The sequence below is a fragment of the Sciurus carolinensis genome, chromosome 6 (genome assembly GCF_902686445.1).
Source record: "Sciurus carolinensis chromosome 6, mSciCar1.2, whole genome shotgun sequence".
Lineage (NCBI taxonomy): Eukaryota > Metazoa > Chordata > Mammalia > Rodentia > Sciuridae > Sciurus > Sciurus carolinensis.
This window is the reverse complement of record NC_062218.1, coordinates 124,427,196-124,448,492: the sequence shown is the minus strand read 5'-3', so window position 1 is coordinate 124,448,492 and position 21,297 is coordinate 124,427,196. Positions and strand designations below refer to the sequence as shown.

At 34.7% G+C, this 21,297-nt stretch overlaps 1 protein-coding gene across 2 annotated transcripts in view; it reads right to left on the bottom strand.

Annotated features, from left to right (window-relative positions):
* Window positions 1-4,189: 4,189 nt before the first annotated feature.
* Window positions 4,190-21,297, bottom strand: part of Trim36 (tripartite motif containing 36) — a 43,346-nt gene continuing 26,238 nt past the window's right edge. Inside the window, exons 5-10 of one of the 2 annotated variants that reach the window (XM_047556935.1) lie at window positions 20,042-20,137; window positions 17,279-17,532; window positions 16,913-17,037; window positions 13,733-14,023; window positions 7,906-8,203; window positions 4,190-6,337 (exon numbers count right to left, since the gene is read on the bottom strand). In XM_047556935.1, the coding sequence (XP_047412891.1) occupies window positions 5,983-6,337; window positions 7,906-8,203; window positions 13,733-14,023; window positions 16,913-17,037; window positions 17,279-17,532; window positions 20,042-20,137 (1,419 nt within the window). In that variant the 3' untranslated portion in view covers window positions 4,190-5,982. The remainder of the gene's footprint in view (window positions 6,338-7,905; window positions 8,204-13,732; window positions 14,024-16,912; window positions 17,038-17,278; window positions 17,533-20,041; window positions 20,138-21,297) is intronic. The other variant, XM_047556932.1, reaches the window with a different exon arrangement.

Sequence of the window (21,297 nt, the reverse complement as noted above, 5' to 3'; positions counted from 1 at the left end):
GTAGTTTCCAAGAAAACCATATGATCCAGCATTCTAGCTCCTTGGTATTTATCCAAGAGTTGAAAACTTACATCACAAAACTTTGCATATGGATGTGTATAGCATTTATTTATGATTGTGAAATAAGCCACCAGTGGTTGAGAAGCAAGGTTTATATTCAAAGCATGAAGTAGACCCCTGTTATAACACTAATGTAAAGCTTAAGAGTAGCAAGAAAAAAATACATCAATGAAACAAAAGTTGCATGCTAATAAAATGTTTAAGGTGAAGCAGTCTAGTATCTGACTAATTGGGGAGCTCCAAAAAGGTAGTGATGTGAAATCGAAGGGGATAAAATCAATGAAGAAATAACACAAGAAAACTCCCAGAACTGACAGGAAATAACTAAATCCTCAAAACATGCAGAGAAATAACCTGCACTAAGAAATATTATCAAAGTTCAAAACATCATAGGAAAAAAAATAAGCTAAAAAGCTTTGAAAGAAGACAGAAAGGTCACATGCAAAGAATCAAGAATCAAGGGCCAGAAAGGTAGCTCAGTGGTAGAACACTTGGGTTCAATCCCGAGTACTTAGGAGAAAGAAAAAGAAAAAGCAAACGCAAAATGGCATCAGACTCAATTACCAACACTGGGTGTTAGGTCATTGGCGATGTAGAGCACTTGTCTAGTTAGTATATGCAAGACCCTGGGCTCAGTGTCTAGTACTGCAAATACATAAACAAACAAACAAATACTGGGTGCTAGTAGACAACAGAACTATACCCTGAAAAACTGCCCAGGAAAACAGCTTTGAACTATTAACTGAAAGAAAATTCAGAACACACAACATTTTTTAAATTCTTTGTTTCCTGAACCTTCTCTCAAGACACTGACTACAGAATATGCTGTACTACAATGAGGTCACAAACCAACTAAAAGAAAGACCTGGGATCCAGAAATGAGATTCGATTTAGGAAAGAAAGGTTATCCCTGGGTGGAAGGCAAAGGCAACCCCCAAAGACAGCCCAGGAACCAATCAGTCCACATTGAGTAGGATGACAAAAAGCTCTCGCAGAGATTCTCCAAGATAAACAAATAGAAACACTTTGTAAATGCCTTACTAGAAGCATTTTATAGTGTTTTGGAAGGTGGAAGACAACAGATTTAAAGACAACTAAATAAATGTCATAATTTAACTCCAAGAAGAAAAAAAAATGAGAAATGCAGTCATAATTCACCTACTTGACTTTATATTGAATACATGGTGTTAAAATAATAATTTAACATTATATGACATTGTCAAATGATAATACTAGAAAGTAATCTTAATATAGAGATAAATAGAGAAGAAACAAGAGTTAAAATCACTAAGAAGCTGAATGAAGGTGGCAGGTTGGAAGTTGATGTTTTATGAATCTTTTGTCATTATTTGACTTTATAAACTGTTTAGTACTTTAGATATTACAATATATACATTTTACTTTGAGGAGATTATAACATACTTTCATAGTGTTGACTAATAGGAAAGTTAGAAAAACAATGTTGCTCCAACTGTCTTAAGATTACAAGGCAGATATAGTATTTTAAAGGACATTAGCTCTGTGCCAAGACTCGTTTTAGGAGCTCAAGACTTAAAGAAAGCAGATCTCCATGTGATATATCTGGCCAATCAGTATAGACACACGCTACATTTGAACCACATGCCAATATGTATATCAAGGATTGTTTTAAGGTCTTTCAAAAGCATGCAGTGGCCTGTAGAAAACAAACCATTGAGTTTAGCTAGGTTTAAAAAGGGAATCTAAGGCTGGGGATATAGCTTAGTGTGAGAGCACTTCACTCTGGGATCAAACCCCAGCATCAGCTATAATTCATGTATGGCACATTTCAATGTATTTTGACAGTATTCTATAATCTTACTTCTATATTGCAGTTAAATCTAGCCAAAACTTTAAGGATACTTTTTTTTTCACAAAGCTCTTATTTTTTTTTTCTTATTCTTTTCTATTCCAATACAAGATTTCAGACAAAGAATAGCAAATTTGTAAAGCACTCATCAATCATCCTATGGATGATCTCCACATGAAAGTTACTAACTGAAAAACAAATATCAGAATGCTAAATGGGAAAACTTGCACACATTTTTTTCTAAGTCTTCAAGTCAGTTCCTTTTATTTGCAATGTTCTGACACTTCAGATCATAAATATCCTTCTTCAAAACTGGAATGGAACCATCATATGACCCAGCTACATACCACTCCTCGGTATTTATTCTAAAGAATTAGTCACTCATACTATAGTGATCATATTACAATGATTCATGCATGTCCATGTTTATAGCAGCACAATTCACAATAGCCAAACTCTGGATGTCCATCAATGGTATCCATCACCGAATGAACTGATAAAGAAAATGTGGCATACACACACAGTGGAGTTTTCAGTCAAAAATAAAAATGCACTTATGACTTTTGCAGGAAAATGGATGGAACTTGAGACTATTAAGTGAAATAAGCCAAACTCAGAAGTTTAAGGGTCATATGTTTTCTCTCATGCGGAAGCTAGAGAGAAAAAAAAGGAAAACAAAAGTTGGGGGTGTCAAGGGTCTCATGAAAATCAAAGGAAGATCAGTAAAGTAAAGGGACCAACAGGTGGGAAGTGGGGAGGTAGGGAGGAACTGCTGGGGAGTGAGAACTGGTCAAATTATATTGTGAAACTGTGTGCATGTATGAATATGTAACAAATCCCATCATTATGTACAACTATAATGCACCAATTAAAAAAATGTGGAAAAGAAAAAGACCCTACTTCTCACTAAGATCTAAGCAGCAGTAGCAGTACTTCTCCTCTGTCCTCCTGGCTTTACAGGCAGTGGTGGCTGCAGGCTGTGGCCAGTCTTTTCTAGTGCCACCTTATTGCTTGTATCTTCCTTTACCACTACCCATATCTTTAAGCAATCCTTTCTAGAACTTTTCATTTTAACCATCTAGGGAGAATTCCATTACCTGTCAGAACTCTTAAGAATTCACCATCCCAAAGGCTTTTGTTCTTGTCCACTCTACCAGGAATGCTCTTCACCTCAGTTTGCATGGCTCATCCTTAGCAATTAAGTGTCAACTTTCATCACTCTCCTTTGAAGGGCTTCCCTGATCACCAAATCTAACGTTAGCTCCCATATCAAGCATTCTCTAGCACCTTCCTTATTTTGGTCATCTCTCCATGCTGGAAGTCAAATTCCACAAAGGAAGGAACCTAAAGAGGCTGTCTTGTTCACTTTATTCCCAGTGTGTAGTAGCACAATGTCTCATAGATAGCAGGAATTAAGATTGTTGCAAAATGAATAAAATAGTTCCAAACCTAAATTTTAAACTAAATTTCTTCAAGTTTTTAAAAATATTTTTTTAGTTGTTGATGGACCTTTATTTGTATGTGGTGCTGAGAATCAAACCCAGTGCCTCATACATGCTAGGCAAGTGCTGTACCACTGAACCACCTCAGTCCCTTTATTTTTAAAAGCAAAAAAATCCCAAGAAAAACTCCAATTCGTCAAAATGTTTCCATACATAGCAGATAACTCTTGTGAGAGCATAATTTCTTTAAAGTATTCTCACCTATGACAGTAGTCCTCACTCTTTTCTACAGCAGTAAGATTGATTACATTTTAACTACCCCCATGGGACATACTCCCAGAGCCCAAGCAGATGAGAGTTCCTGACTGAAGATTTAATAGGTCCAGATTATGTTTCTATCCCCAAAAGGAGATAGAGAGCTAGGAGACAGAGATTACAGAGACTCCTACTATTTTTTAAAAAGCAACTGTGGAATGAGAATTAAGCAATTATACAGTATCATAGGGATAGCCTTGAATCTACTCTTATTAAACAAAATTAAAACCCATCATTAGTAACAACTTGTTATGATCCATCACTGAACACAATACCAAAACCCCATAAAACAAGGAGCATGAATGTAAAATAAATGGTCACTCATCCAGGCAAAATCTAATCTACTATGGATCAGAAAAGAAATAGAAAATGATCAACTAGACAACTGATATATATCAGTTTCATGTTAAGCTTTTCTCATGATCAGTTCCACAAGAGGATTAAAGGTAATAAACAACCATCCAAAATAATTTCATACAAAACTTTAGCTCTAAATAATTGTGTGCAGCTATACAACTTTTAACATTTTGTTTCAATTTTCCATATAAACATACTAAAAATTCCTGAAGTACAGATCTGAATAATTACACTTGACTTTCTTTTAATTTTTATTAAAAATGAAAGAAATTCTGAACAATTTATATATAACTATACAACGTTTGAAATGACTTTCTTATTCCTATTAAAGCTTTATATTTAAAAATGCCTACGTGATATGTGCTTACACAAGGCTTAAGAGTGTCAAACTTAACCGCACGTACAACTTCAGCAGCTTCATTGCACAGTGATCCACATAACACTGCATATTTTCTTAGTTTAGCCTATGTGATAAAGTGCTATTCATAGATGAGAGAGTAACAAAGACTATTAAATTCTCCACTATATTTTCTACTTAGTGCTACTAGCCTGAATAAGAGATTTTTTCACTAAAAAATAAAAATAGAAACAGACCCCAAGAGTTTTGGTTACACCATTAAAATATGTTAATAGTATTCCATAAGTGATCTGTGCTAAAATATATGACCGTCTTAGTTTCTGAACATTTTAACTTAAAAAAATAGGCAGCTTAAATAAAAATCACCTATTTAAAAGAATATCTTTCAAAAACGAACATCTAATTGAGAGAAAATGTAGTTCAAATGAAAATAAATTGCAAATTTTAAACGGATATATACAGTCATTATGATTTTAGTAATTAATTATTCCTTAACAATTAAATTTGTTTACTTGCTTATACTACAAACACTCATTACCAAACATTGAGCCATAGAAAATGCCATACAACTGAACGATTAGTACTCCACATTTTGCAATATATTTAATGCTACTAAAAATATATCATGAACTTTTTCAAACTCGTAAACTAGGAAAATCTGATATGTAATAGTTGTGTCATAAAATGAAAATCACAAGACAATTGGAGGGAAAAAATAATTATGACTGTAATAACAGTCCATCTTCACTAATATTTCTGAAATATTTAATGTAATTCTTTAATGTAAGCACAAATATTTTCATACAGTAAGAAAAACTGAAGATAATTTTTTCTGAAAAAAAATTATATGCGTGAAAAGTTTCATGGGTTAGCCAAGAACTTTTTGTTTCCTATCAGACATCATGTTTACTACACATGCTAGTTAATGAGCATTACAGCTAAAGGAACTCTTTCAGATGTCCTGATCAATACAGTTTGTGGTCTTTAAAAAACAAAAACAAAAAACCCAGCAGTACTCATTTTCCAGGCTACATGCTATTAATACACTTTGAAATATATAATTTTCCACTTAAATATGCTACTGTTTTTATGGTCTTTTTCTTTTTATCTATCTATAACTTTGTTTAGATGGATAAAAAATAATTTGTTAAAATCAAATGAAAGACACACTGCTTAGTACTCATTTCTACCCACAGCCATTTAAAACTATCTTAAGACATAAACATGATATAAAAATGAAAAACCAAACACACAAAAAAAACATAATAAATAGTTTTGTATCCCTTCCCCACCCAAAAAAGCAATACCAGCTGATATAAATAAATTAGATTCCCTGTACATAAAGAGAAAGATGATCCAGTTACAAAGTTAACCATTCCATATTAACCAGGAAAGAACGTCTTCACTCTGTCATTTGTGAAAGGCAGAACAGTAACATGGAAGAGACAAGGCTGTTTAGGTTTTCTGTTTTTTTTGTTTTTTTGTTTTTTGTTTTAAGAAGAATCAGACACAAAAAACAAGTGTGTGACCAAGACTTGGATGTTATCTAATTAGTTACAAAGGCTAACATCAAGGCGTTCCTTTGTTAACACTTTTCATCCCAGTCACACTGGATATTTCAACTACATGTCTTCATGGTAGTCCAGGTACTTCGCTGTGATGGGTTCTTCAAGCTGAATTCCTCCACTGCCCATTAATGCGAATGCTGGATACATCGTATGTGAACAGTCCACCTGGCGCTCGTAAAGGCACTTCATATGCTCCATATCATAGAAACTCACTCTGCCTTTATCATAGTCCAGGAAAATCCCTATACTTGTTGGCATGGGAAGAATTCTATTTTCAGGTTCATTAGAAGAAGTAGGTGACTTGGGAATAAAAAATTTCTTCATGCCTACAGTAACTAATGTAAAAGGTTGTGAAGAATCAAAACAGGCATCTTCACTTCCGCTGTCATGCCCACTGTCTTGCTCATATCTAAAACACAATACACAAACACAGTATCTGTACCTTCATCCATTAAGTCTTCAAATATCTTCAAAACATTTTCACAAAATAATATAAATTGACTTCAAGTAGAAATAACCTCTACTTTATGAATTTTCTATTAAAAAAATCAACTTAAAGCATACTCAGCCCCCAATTCCATGTCATGAGACATTATCCATTTTTACTTCAATTTACACACAAGTGAGAACTTAAAAATTCTTTAATAACTTTGGTCTACCAAAATTAAAGAAGCGGGGAGGGGAGTGAAATGACTGGTCAAAGATGAAATATTCATGGCACACAATCATATATAAGGAAATACAAAGGCAAGATACACGTCCTAATTCAAGGCCAAGTAAAATAAATGGGCACTTTAATGAGAACAAAAAAAAATAAAGCTTGTGTCATTCTCCTTGAGAACTGTTTCCTAATTGAACTGTCTAAATCAAGAAATCTTCCCTGCCTCTATTATAAAACAATGAAAGCTGACTATATGATCCTTCTTTCTCTTTTCATTTTGGTACCAGGTATTAAACCCAGGGGAGCGCTTAACCACTGAGTCACATCTCCAACCCTTTATTTTATTTGATTTTTTAGACATGACATCACTAAGTTGCTTCAGGTCTTTCTAAAGTTAATGAGGTTGACTTTGAACTTGTAATCTTTCTGCCTCAGCCTCCAGAGAGTCTTCCATTTTTTACCTATGTATAGTTTGCTGCTTACATATTTGAGATCACACTGCAACAACAATTTTAATCAAGTTTGATCACTTCTAATATTTCTCATGTTATGAACTTTTTAAACATTAAATCTAGTATTGTATCAACTGGGTATGCCACTATGTTTAGTTAACTACTTCCCTATGAGAATAATATCTGACATTATGTAAATTTCTCATCTCTGGGCAAAAAAAAAAATTGGTCCTATCATATTGTTAATCTGGTAATACTGTTCACATAAGTGGTCAAAAATTAACTATGCCAGTTCTTCTTATCCTATCCAAAAGAAACTAAACTGCACAATCTCCATTATTCAATCTCTTAAGAAATCAGAATTCTTTGCTGTCAAACATGTCTCACATGACCCAATTTTGTTAAGGACATATGGGAAATTTTAAAGAAACTGGGTCCCATAACCAAAGAACATCTTGTATCAACTGTGCAGTATGACAATTAGAGGCATCTCTCTCTCTCTCTCTCTCTCTCTCTGTATATATATATATATATATATATATATATATATATATATATAATTTTTATAATTTATTAAGGTACCATGTACAAGACTTTGAAAACTTAAAACTGTGAGGTGATATCATTATCAAGGCATCTAAAACAAAATTATTTCCTTGGAGCATCAAAAATTTACTGCTGCTCTCATTATTCAATGAGATAACCCAACTCCTTTCCTAAGCCAGCCACCCAGCCACAACCTAAATCTAAGAAGTACATACTCCAAGTATAAGAGGTAAGTTTAAGTATATTTTCAGGCTTATCTTGCTATCCAAGGATATTTACTTTCAAAAATATTATCACATTCTACATCAAAAGATCTACCTTGGACTAACTGCATCCCGGGGAGAATGGAGCCATTCTTGTAGTTTATCACTGGAAGCAACTCCTACTTTCACCAGGTATGAGTACGGCTCCACACGGAAGGCCCAAAAGTGTTTTCCTTTTGTAATTCCAACGTCTCCAATGATATAGTCTAAGCTTGTATAATAGCCAACTTGGATACGTTCCGCAGCCAGGAGAATATTGAATCCAGCTCTACTCTCTACCCGGTCTCTCTTCAAGTTCAGCAGGAGGTGTTCATTATTATAGCCACATTTTTCATCAAAGAGGAAACTGAAAACTAAAGAGAGCTTAAAATTAATGTAAAATCAGCCTGAAAATTAATTATTAGCATTTCTATGATTTAAGGTTAAATTTGACAAGTTTTTAAACAAGAGATTACCAAAAAGAGATGGGAAGAGGAAAGTGTCATGCTACTCAAACAACTATGTTAACCCAAAACCCCAACTTACCAATAACCTCCAGTATATTCTCTATACATGAAAATCTTCAGAAATCTTCAGAAAGCAGGAGAAAGTATTTTCATGTATGTGAAAATTTATGAATGCACCTCTTTGGAATAGAGATATCCAATCTATCATAGATATTTGCACTTACTAGATCTGTTCTTTTATCCTTAAATTAAGAGGCACTGCATTTTCATAAATATCTACTCATGGGGCCTGGAAGATGGCAGAGTAGAGGAAACCTGCATTCCAAGCTGTGCCATGGGCCTGAGACCACAGCACTAAGTGTACAGCTTCTTGGGGGGGTTGTATGAAAAAGAAATTTTGTCAAAATTCAATACTGAACAAGAAATTTGGGTACGATAAACAAAGAATAAAGAATACATCAGAGCCCAAAGAATAAAGAATACATCAGAGCCTTACATCAGAGCCCACCTGGCTGCCACATGGGCATCACTAATGTGGATTCACCTCAGACAAGATTGGGGGATGGGGACATGACACAGTTTGGGTACAGAAAGGCCTGAGATTAAAAAAAAAAAAATTACTGCCTAATCTTAGCTAATCCAGAGGCTGCACTGCATGCTGGAACATGAAAAGCACGCTCCATAGCTCCATATCTCAACTGGCCATGGAGACCTGAAGCAGGAGCCATCTTGAGGCAATGTTGCCACAGTGGCAACTGCAGGACGGAGATCAGGACAAAAGAAAAAAAAAAAAAACAGCCAGAATGTCCCAGCAGGCGACTTTCTAATGACCTAGGCTGAGCCTGATGGAACATAAGTGAAACAGGTGTGGAGTAACCAACCGTACCTGGGGGCATTCAAGTCATAAGGGCAAAGGGGAACCCAACTTCCTTCTCCTTTGCATTGGGCAGCTCACATGACCAACTAAAGTGGACTGGGACCGAGAGCTGGAAAGGCTGTGCTCCTGGACAAGCAATGAGTGGAGGCTCCTGAGAACCAGACCTGCATAAGAGACTGGCTAGTGTTTAGCCCTAGGGGCAGGTCATTTTAGTCTCTCCAAAGAAGGTACCACCCAACAAAGCTCTAAGACCTGTTGAGATGTCAGCATCACCTGCTGGAAGGCCCCTCACAGAATGATGCAGAAAACTGGGAGTGCACAAAATGGACAAAACCCCCACTGACAGTGCTTCCCAAACCCTCCCTCTCACACTGGTGAGAAGGAAGCTAAGTCTTATAACAAACAGCTTCAGTGTTAGATCACTCCAGCTGGCAGCTCAGGGAGCAACATGAAAACAGCAAGGAGTTAACAACCCTTCACCCGTTGCTCTATCAGTATGGAAAGCAAGACTGTTGGACATAGACAGTGACTATCCAGTAAGGCCAACTATTTTGACAACCTCAATGGAGATGGTTCCTTCATTCTTCATTAAGATAGTTTTAATTTTTAAAAATTTTTTAATTTATTTTTATTCTTTGTGTGTGTGTGTGTGTGTGTTTGTGTGTGTGCGCGCACACACACGTGTAAGAGTTCCTGATATACTGACTGGTTCAGGGACATATTATACATACTTTTATTAGTTTCTTTATCTCTCATTTTTAATGTAATTATTTTTTCCTAGCATTGTCTTTTGAGCGTTCAGGTTTATTGGTTTTGTATTATTTTCATTTGTTTATTTCTCTCCTCCTGCTAATGGGCCAAATTCTATTGTGCTCTTGCCTAATACTTTGCTTCTTCTATTTTTTTTCTTCCTGCTATATGAAGAATCACCTGCTACATCTCCTCTGCATCTCTCTGTTCACTTTCTGAAACTGTAAACTCTTTTCTAACTTCTTTATCACATCCTTTCCCCCAAATTAGCTTTACTTTTACCATCTTTCAGAACTAATTGACTTATATAACTCATGCCCCACCAGGAATGCTGATACAATTATTACTACTATAAATTATATAATTGCCATGTGTTGTTTGCTTTAAAGCCAGATCTGGTTCATGGTTATTGTTTTTATTGTTCATAATTCCTGAACCCATTATTCCTGTTTACTGGTGGTCATTAATGTTGAAGATGTCATAGTAGGCACTGGGTATTTACTTTAATGCTCTGTATTGTTTGCAATAGTTGTTACTATTATTTATTTCAGCCCAACCTGTGAGGTGCTAAGAACCTACACTGACACTAAAAGTTCACAGGTTAGAGACTGCTGCTGAACTAAACATTCTCTGACATTACTCCAACTCAAAGAAGTAAGGAGACAAAAGTCCTAAACCAACAAATCCACATACCTACTCTACAGCTGTCTGATATTTGACAAAAGTGCCAAAAACATACCTTGGAGAAAAGACAGTCTTTTTAACAAACGATGCTGGGAAAACTGGATATCTATATGTAGAAAAATGAAGTTAGATCCATCTCTCTCACCCTACACAAAACTAAAATCAAAATGAATCAAAGACCTACAAATTAGACCACAAACTTTACAACTGCTTTACAAGAAAACATAAGGTCAGCATTCATCATAAGGGTGTCGGCACCAAATTCCTTAACAAGACCCCAAAGCACAAGAAATAAAACCAAGAATCAATAAGTAGGACATCATCAAACTAAAAATCTTCTGCACAGCAAAGGAAATGATTAAGAGCATGAGGAGAGAGCCTACAGAATGAAAGGAAAATCTTTGCCAGTTGCTCCTCCAACTGGAGATTAATATCCAGACTATATAAAGAACTCAAAAAGTTTAACACCAAAGAAATTAAAAAGAACCCAATCAACAAATGGGCAAAATAAACAGACACTTCTCAAAAGAATAAATACAAATGGCCAACAAATATAAGAAAAAATGTTCAACATCTCTTAGCAATCAGGGAAATGCAAATCAAAACTACACTAAGATTTCATCTTAGTCAAGTCAGAATCGCAATGTTCAAGAATGCAAACAATAATAAATGCTGGCAAGATTCTAGGGAAAAAGGCACACTTGTACATTGGTGGAACTGTACACTAGTAACACCACTCTGGAAAGCAATATGGAGATTCCTCAAAAAAACTAGGGATGGAACCACAATATGACCCAGTTATCCCACTCCTTGGTATTTTCCCCAAAGATCTAAAATCTGCATACCACAGCAATACAGTCACCCCAGTGTTTATAGTAGCACGATTCACAATAGCTAAATTATGGAATTAACCCAGATGAATGGATTAAGAAATTGGGGTACATATAATACAACGAGTTCTACTCAGCCATAAAAAAGAATGAAATTATGGTATTTGCTGGTAAATGGATGGAAATAGAGAATATCATGCTAAGTGAAATAAGTCAAACTCAAACTCAAAGGTTGAATGTTTCTCTCGTGGAAGTTACAGTAAAATAAAGGAAAGGGGGAGAGAAGGATAGGATAACATAAAGAACCAAGTGAATGCAAATAGATGAGCAAAAGGAATCTAACAGAAAAGAGGAAGAAGAATGGGAGAAGGGAGGGAGGAGAGGAAGGAAAAGTGGGAGAGAGAAGGGAGAGGATCATGAACTGAAACTGATATCCATGCATATATGAGTTTGTCAGGATGATCCCAACTACTACATATAGCTATAAAAGCTCTAATTTTTAAAAATCTACTCATTTTCTTAAATACCTACTCCAAATTTTAAAATTTGGAAAATGTTTGCCTTTTCCTTACTGAATCAATATGGCAGACAAGAGAAACATGGTAGTATTTAAAAAAAAAAAATGGTTGGAGTGACCTAGCTTTGCCACCCTGATCAAACATTTAACTAAGTTTGACCTAAAATTTAATTTCCTCATCTAAAGAATGGAGATAATATAACTCTTATAATCCCTTATCAACTTAAATCCATTAAATATAACACTGGATGATAACCAATGTAGAAATAACCCAAATGTCCATCGACCAATGAATGGGAAAAAAATGCGGTGTACATGTATAACAGAATATTATCCAGCCTTAACAAAGAAGGAAATTCTGACACCTGCTATAACATGAATGAAACATGAAATACCCCAGATGTGAAAGGACAAATATTGCACAGTTCCATTTATATGAGGTACTAAGAACAGGCAAATTCATATATGGAAAGTAAGAGATTACCGACTCTGGGAATAAAGGGAATAGGGTGTTATCGTTCAATGGGTACAGACTTTCAGTTTGGGATGATATGAGGGGCGGTAGTTGCACAATGTTGTGAATATACAGTGTCAATGAACTGTACACTTAGAGGGATGACTAAATTGGTAAATTTTATATTATACCACATAGTATACCAAATTTATATCACAATTTTTAAAAATGACTGCTAGCAAGCTGAAGTCATTCTCCAAATGCAGGCAGACCAGTCTTTTTGGTAATGCCAAGTGTCTTGGCATAATTATTCCTGCTTCCTGTCAATATCCAAAATCTCCAGGTTTGTACAATAAATTTAAAGGGTCACCTTATTAATATGGCTTCTCTTGGAGAAAAAGCCAATAGCCCTTACCTCCTCCCCCACCCAACTACATTACTGAATATAGCAACTATGACCAAGATTCTTTTTCTTCCAGTTTCGGTTAAACACACTAGAAAAGAAAGAGGAAACAGCATAAACCATATAATGTTTACTTAATGCTTGCAAATTGAGCCTAAAACTATTAGATTTTATCCAGTGTTATTCCAACACTAAGTTGGAAGTCAGAATTAGGTTAGACCAAAGTTAAATTTCAGGAAACCATACTAATAAAATTTAAAAATATGTGCCTATATCCTATTTGTTAAAGCTTTTCATGAACTGAACAAAAAACCAGAATTATACTATTTAAAGATTTTAAAGTAGCACTGATGCTATTTTACCCCCAATTTAGCCCTGCTAACTCAAATGTCTTCGTTTCAAGTTTTTCTCTGACTAACATCAGTCAAAATCTAATCCTGTTCTCAGTCTGTTTAACAAAGTGAAAAGGTGAAATTCAACTATTCAGTTCATTTCTAAATCCTAGCTGGGTATGATATCTTCTTTTGTCTGTAGTTTTTTTTTTTTTTTTTTTTTTTTTTTTTTTGGTCTTTTGTGGTTTTTTTTGTTTGTTTGTTTGTTTTGGTACTGAGGATAGAACCTAGGAGCACTTAACCACTGAGCCACATTCCCAGCCCTTTCTTTTTATATTTTATTTAGAGACTGACTTGCTTAGGGCTTCACTAAATTACCGAGACTGACTTTGAACTCACAATCCTCTTGCCTCAGCCTCCTAAACCACTGGGATTGCAGGCTTGCACCACCATGATCAGTTTGTCTATACTCTTTTAAAAGCAAGAGCTGGTTTCAATGTAGCTCTGTCTAGGTGGAGACACTGACTACTTGATACAATCAAGGTCTCATTCAAGTCAACTCTTTTTAAATTCTCAGTATTTCCAATACCTGGAGCTGGAGGAGTGTGAAGAATCAGTTCTCTGCTGCAGGGACTACAGATGGAACCCTTGTAAGCTCTCACTCTGAAAGCATAGTGACAGTTTTCCTCAAGATCAGAGACAACTTTACTTGTGCCACACACTTCTATCTCATTCCAGGGCATCATTTCTTCATCTTTATTAATCTTCCGATACTCAAGAACATAGCTGTCAGCTTTGTCCTTCTCTGGATGGTGCCAATTTATCAAAGCATTGTTATAAACTTTGCTCTGTTCTTCATTGATCTCAGGCACATCTATGCCTAAAAGAATTATAAAATAGAAAAAAATGTTAAAATACTGGTATTTCCAAACCTGTATTTTTCTGCAATAAAAATGATACACTGACAAGACTTCTATACTACCCAAGGATTTTCTTTTTTCTTTTCTGCACTATTGAAGGACTGAACCCAGGACCTCACACATGCTAAGCAAGCTCTCCACCACCACTGAGCTGCATCCCCAGATGTTTTTAGTTTTAATTTTTGAGAAAGGGTCTCATAAATTCTCCCAGACTGGTCTAAAATTTTCTGATCATCCTGCATGGGTTCCAAATAGCTATAATTACAGGTGTGTGCCAACAGACCCAGCTTGTCCAAGAATTTTCTGAATTTATAATACTATGTGTAAGAAAAAATATATATAAGAAGGTATATGTGTATTTATAACAAAATGAGAAAGAAAAATTAAAAAGACAAAATTTAAAACTGAACAACAGCTTTAAATATTATCATTATTAATTCTCAAACACCATAAACTACATATTTTAACTATATGCCTTCCATGTACAGAACAACAGCTCTGGACTTGAAATTTTTCAGCTATATCCTCCCATGAACAATTATTCTAATATTTTAAAATCTAAGTGCTGCCTATTTCAAACAAATTCTCAATGGACATTATGTAATTTCCTTTCATATTCTCTCCTATAGAACTGCAAAGCAATTTAATTTTTCTTAATATAAATATGATACATATTTTTGAAAGAAAACCAGTAACTAAAGAAAACAAAAAATGAATTTAGGCAATTCAAAGATAACAATTTTGTATAGCTTCTGTCCATACTTTTCCCCTAAAATATTCCATTGTTCAGGTACATTAACATTTACTTCACAAAACAGGTTTCTAATATATCATTAAAATGAAGTGATTAAAATATTACTGTTAAATCTTTGTGTGTATGCATAATCCTAAAATTAAATTTCTAAACTTGGAAGGTGTAAGAACAAGATGCAATAAAAATTACACATGCGCGCACACACACACACACACACACACACACACACACACCATTTTTTAACAAGTAAAGAGGAGGATATAAAATGAAACAGTTTCTTCTCCTTATCCCCCAGCTACATATAAGCAGCATATAAATATGTCTGTGAAGGATGCATTTATATACCTGAACATTACACAGCCACAATTAGGTCTGGAAAAATTATCTAAAATACATTCTGAAGTTTAAAAAAAGAAACAAGTTGTGGAATATCATAAATACCCATACCCTTTTCATTCTTTTCTAGAAGCGTAGCTTGCAAAAAACAAATGTGCACACAGGGAAAAATTAAGGGAATGTATATTAGCAGGAAGATAGGTGACTACTATCCATTCTCACCTATCCTTTAAGTGACCTTTGCTGTACAAGATTACCCACTCAAAAGGAAGGCTCTTGGACTCATAAAAACAAGTCAGGTATACAGTTTGGAAACAGGGAGTACAGTGGATGAAAAAGAATAGGCATTTATTATTTCAAATAATAAGATACAATAAATCAGATTCAGTATATCTTTTAAAAAAAAAGTAGTTACAAATAATCCTGCAGAGTTTTTAACTTTTAACAAGACAAATTTCCTTTGAATGTACAAATCTACAAATCTATCTACACAGCAATTAGACTAAAGCTTTTTAAGGACTGTGATCATTCACCATCACTAGTAGTTGATGGAGACAAATGAGATAAGATGTGGGAAGGTAAAAAGGAAAAAAAGACCTCCCTGAGGAGGATAGCAAAATGCAAACTAAGCAAATATTATGGGTTGAAATGTGTTCCTGTCAAATTCATAGGCTAAAGTTCTAATCCCTAGAATGGAGTGCTAGCCTTAGAATGCAATTGTATTTGGAGACTGGGTCTTTAAACAGGAAATTAAAATGTGGTCATTGCAGGGATCCTGGTATTCCTAAAAAGGAGAGATCAGGACACAGACCTGTACAGAGAGAGGAACAAGTGAAAACACAGGGAGAAGATGACCATCCATAGACAAGGAGAGCAGCCTCAGAAGAAACGAACCCCACCAACCTTTTACTTAAACTTCTAGCCACGAGAATTGTGAGGAAAGTGCTGCTGTTTAAGCCACTCAATCTGTGGCCCTTTGTTAATGGCAGACCCAGCAAACCAACACAGCAACATAAACACCTAAATGTCCTATGGTCAATTTTAGCCACGATTCCATTTCTATGTTTCTGCCCTTGAGAAATTCACATACATGTACCAAAAAAAAAGAAAAAAACCCTGATAGAGTTCAATACCACATACTTACAATAGAGAAAAAGTAGAAACAAAATGTCTCTCAGTAGAGAAATGATTTATTTACTTACTAAATATTATAAACACATACAGCTAAACGTTTATGCAACTTTACACCAGAAATTTCATGTGTTAATAAATTCTTATACTTAATTTTTTAAAAAAGCAATTTACAAGAGATACATATAACTTGATGTCATTTATGTAATGTTTAAAAACACACCAGCCAATAGAATATATTTTATACATAAGAATATAATCATAAAAACATAAATGGGATATAACCTTAGGACATAATAATCCTGGGCAACTGAGATGTTGTTTTTAATTTCAAAATAAAGAAAATGGGGGGAGGGGTTGTTGTTGCTTTTGTAGTACCAGGGACTAAACCCAGGACCTTGTGTAAGATAGGCAAGCACTCTATCATTGAGCTACATACATACAGCCCTTTTTAAATTTTATCTTGAGAAAAGATTTTTCTAAATTGCACAATCTGGTCTTGAACTTGAAATCCTACTGTCTTAGCATTCCAAATGGCTGGGATTACAGGCATCCACTGGCAAAAATTGTTTTTTCATTACAGTGTAAATTCAGATTAAAATGATGTTTTGCCTTTGCTAAGACTTACCACTAGAGAAAAATGACAATTCTCCAAGAAGTTCTGTTTGTTTAGATGTATTAACAACATAGTCTTCAAAAGATGTCTGAGCTGCGGGTCTAAAGCTCTTCAAAGATTCTGTAGCTTTATGTATTCTGCAGACAGACACATCTTATATAAATATGATTCTTTAAAAAGCAAATCAGACTAAATATCTGCAATGTAATGAACAAAAGAAAACTTACACTTCACTTAACACTCAAGCAAAGAATGAAGCAAGGCATACTTCACATTAACACAGCATTATGAACCACTCTGGAGTTAAAGTGGAAATATACAGTGGCATTGAATGACATTGCTAGAGAGATTCTAAAATAACCAGTAAGAGAAAAATACCTTAGGTGGAGCTGCTTTGCTGTCTGTACAAAGCAAGACTGATCGGTCTCCTTAAGCACTTCCTGAGCATAACCCACAAGCCCATTGTTCTCTAGAAGTCCTTGATATTCTTCCACTTGAGTTTGAAATTTGTCTAATCTTAGTTTCTTAGATGCATCAATTGCTCTCAGAACAGATGATTTCCTCTCTTCTAGAATTTCAAACAGTTTTTCAAAATGTGTAATTGCTTCTTCTTTAGCCCTCTCTCCGTTGCACTATTATAAAACACAGAAGCATTACCTCATCAGTGAAACCCAATGTCTTTTCACAAAGTTCTACATAATCGTATTTATACTATGTGATGATGAAATTATCAAAATTCAACAGAACAAATTCAGATATTATAAAGAAAAAAATTTCTGAAATTTTCAAAACAATAGTTCAGCATCAAATACCCTTAGCAAAGAACAGCTAAAAAAAATTTTTTATGCTTACTTTGTAATTTTATAATACTGTACTTCATTAGGCTTTTTCCCTCCAAAGTTCAGCAATAGACAATTTATTTGATTAAATAAAAATATAATTTTCAGTTACATATAAAGGAATCTGAAGCAGCAATGAACTTATTTAATCAAAAATATAGGAAAACACATTTCTAGAGTTTAGAATTCACTCAGGAATTTTTAAATCCATTTTAAGCTACTCTAATTTTATTAAACCACAGCCACAAAACTACAAAATAAAATAAAAACTCTTCGCTACAATATAAAAATGTCTCTTCAAATTAATTTAATTATAATGCTACATGACCTTATACAAATTATTTAACTTCTCCATGCATGAGTTTTTCTCTTTTGAAAACTGTGGACTGGGCTAGGGTATGTATAGCTCAGTGATAAAGCATATGCCTACCATGTGCAAGACTGGGATAAATGCCCAGCATTCTCCCCTACCCGCCCCCCAATTTTTTTTTTTGTGAAGATTACACAAGACTATTTACATAAAATACATACTACAATGTAACATACTCTAAACATTCTTATCATTATATACATAGTTTATTTACTTTGCCATAAAATTATCCTATCTGTAGTGTTTATTAAACATTGTGAACTCAAAAGCTCAACATGATTTTGAAAATGAACAGATCACTTATCATAATAGACCCAACAAAAAAATATGTCTATCAGAACATTCTTAAAAGCTGACGATCTGTGGTAACAGTGCACTGTACACTTTCCAATGGCTTCTGGCCAATAATTAGAATAGAACAAAATTTTTTCCAGATTTCCTCTGTTTCCTTAACCCCAGAAGTTACACTTACTAAAAAGCAAAGGGGCAGAGAGCAGTGACTGATAGAATTTCCAAGATATGTTACATTAAGCTCAGAAATATCATTATAAACAATTAAGACTTTTTTCCAGCCAAGTGTAATTGCAGATACAAAGACAGTGCCACTATGATCACTGAATAAAAGAAAAAAAAAGGAGACAAATTCTCTAGTGTAAAAGATTCTTACTGATAAGCCTACAAATGCAGTTCAGGCCAAAAGTAGAAAAAAGTTCACCAGTTTCCCCAGGATCTTAAGAAATCAGTGTAACATGAACACTTGATGCCTAAGTTCCTCGATTTTCTACCCAAAGGACAACAAACCCAAAAACAAATACTGGGTTTCCCTATACTTTGAAGCAAAGGGCAGCATGACTGAAAGAATCTATGGGGCAAAATGACCAAAGATTAAACAAAAAAAAAATTGTGAGAAGTAACAGTGTCATACTAGCCAGGATATTTTTAATTATAACTTTTAAAGACATTAGGAGGTAGTGGTTCTCAGCTTTACTTCAAATAGAGAAGAGAAATAAGCATACATCAAAGCCAGTGAAGAATATTTGGAATTTTAAAATAACGTAGTCCTATCCTCAACTACATTTTAAATTCACTATTACTTTTGTAAAATTTTTTAATGAAACCTAAGACAGGTTGTACATAGAAGTATAAAGGTAGATGAATGCAACCAGTATCCAGCAGAGCATTCACATTAAAGAACATCACTAGCATCCTAGAAGTCACCCTTAAAACCTCCACAGGCACTAATTCTCCCCTATCAATGATGACCACCCTGAATTTTAAACTCGTGATCTGGTCTCACCACTGGGGTACTTTTTATGTCATCAGAGTATGTACTCCTTTGTATCTGGCATCTTCTTTTCAATATTATTGCTAGATTGCTCTACACTGTTGTGTGCAGTTACACATCCTTCACTCATATTGCTATTTGTATTTCACTACCGATAAGCATTTGGGCAGTTTCCACTTTGTGGCTATCACAAACAATGTAGTCACAAACACCTTAATACTATCTTTCCATAAACAAATGCAGAGCATGTACTCAGGAACACTGCAATTTTAAATATATGATCCTATCCATGCAATGTAGTGTATGTATCTATGCGATGTATATATCTTTCAAAGGCAATCTATTAATTTATTAAAATATAATTGTAAAAGCTATAATTTCCATTATTACTACTTTTTGATACTCTGTTATGTGTCCCATAGTCACTCTTTCCTCTGTTCCATTATCACTTAATCACTATCATAGCACTTATTACATAACATTATAATGTATTTTTTACGTTTGTTTTGCTAGTCCCAAAGAAGTAGAAGTAAGACCTAACACAACTTTGTGTTCCCAGTTCACATAACACTCTCAGGAATTTATGAACAAATAAATGAATGTGTAGATGAATAAATGAAAAATACGTAAACCAGTCTGTCACTTACCTCTGTCTCTTTCATTAACAAGTTCAGTTCAGAAATCTGACTCTTCACCTGACCCTCCTTACCAATAAGGTAATCAATATCCTTTGAAAGCTTTTCCTGTTGAAACATATTCATAACATAAATGTCCAAAAGCAAGCTTAACAAAGGCCTTGCAGAATTTTTTTAATTATACAGTACTCATCCTCTATGATGAACAGACAGTAAAATCAACCATCTGGTGGCAATCCTTATGAAACCAGGGTAAATAGTTACTGGCCTTTAAGCAGAGAGGTCCCAGTGATATAGGGAAGATTAAAATCAGGTTGGAAGCAGACACAGTGGCGCATACCTCTAATCTCAACTGCTTAGTAGGCTGAGGCAGAAGGATCACAAGTTCAAGTCCAGCCTGGACAATGTAGCAGGACCTTGTCTCAAAAAGGGCTAGGGATGTAGCAAAATAGCAGAGTATCCCTAGTACCACTCAAAAAAAGAAAGTCAAGTTGGAAAAAATAAGGTAGTGATGCTTAGTCAAAAATTCTAAATATAGTACAATAGTACATTTTTATTGTTTCATTAGCAATCCCAGAACTCTTCCTCCTAGGTCCTCTAAGTAAATGGAAGGGCAAAAATTCAGTCTTGTCTTCCATAAGATTTTATAATTTACTCACACCCACCCATGCATAATGGAAAAAGCAACAAACAGCAATTCAAAATAATCTTCCTAGCCTAACTCAGCCTATATATTCATTAAATAATTATACAATAATGAAAATACAGATCTATTTTTTAAATAGTCAATTCCCAAAGTTTACTGAATTGGTTATAAGGGAGTCTATCATTTTCCAAAGAAAGAACATCATGGGTTTTGGTGCAATTCCTAGTCTAGCCTAGAAATGGATACTATGCATTATATCTAAAGTATATCTAAAAAAAACAAAGCCCTGGAAGCACCAGAGCATAAAAAGTTGGACAAATGTTTTCAGAGTCTAAATAAGAATAAGTACAACCAGGAAACATCTCACAAGCTGCGGCCCTGACAGGATCTAAGCAATTCAGTGTTTCAATCACTGCTGACGATCTGAAATGGAAAGAGTGGGCAAGAAAGGAAGAGGGACAGAGACCACTTTTAGCAATTGAAGAAGTGAGTCTTCTACCCCTATCATCTTCCTCTTTTTTTTTTTTAAATTTAGACCAAGGAAAGAGAATGTGTGCAAAAATAAAAGTGACAAGTTCTGCGGGCCCCATTGCTATTTCAGAGGAATTAGACACAAGGAGTA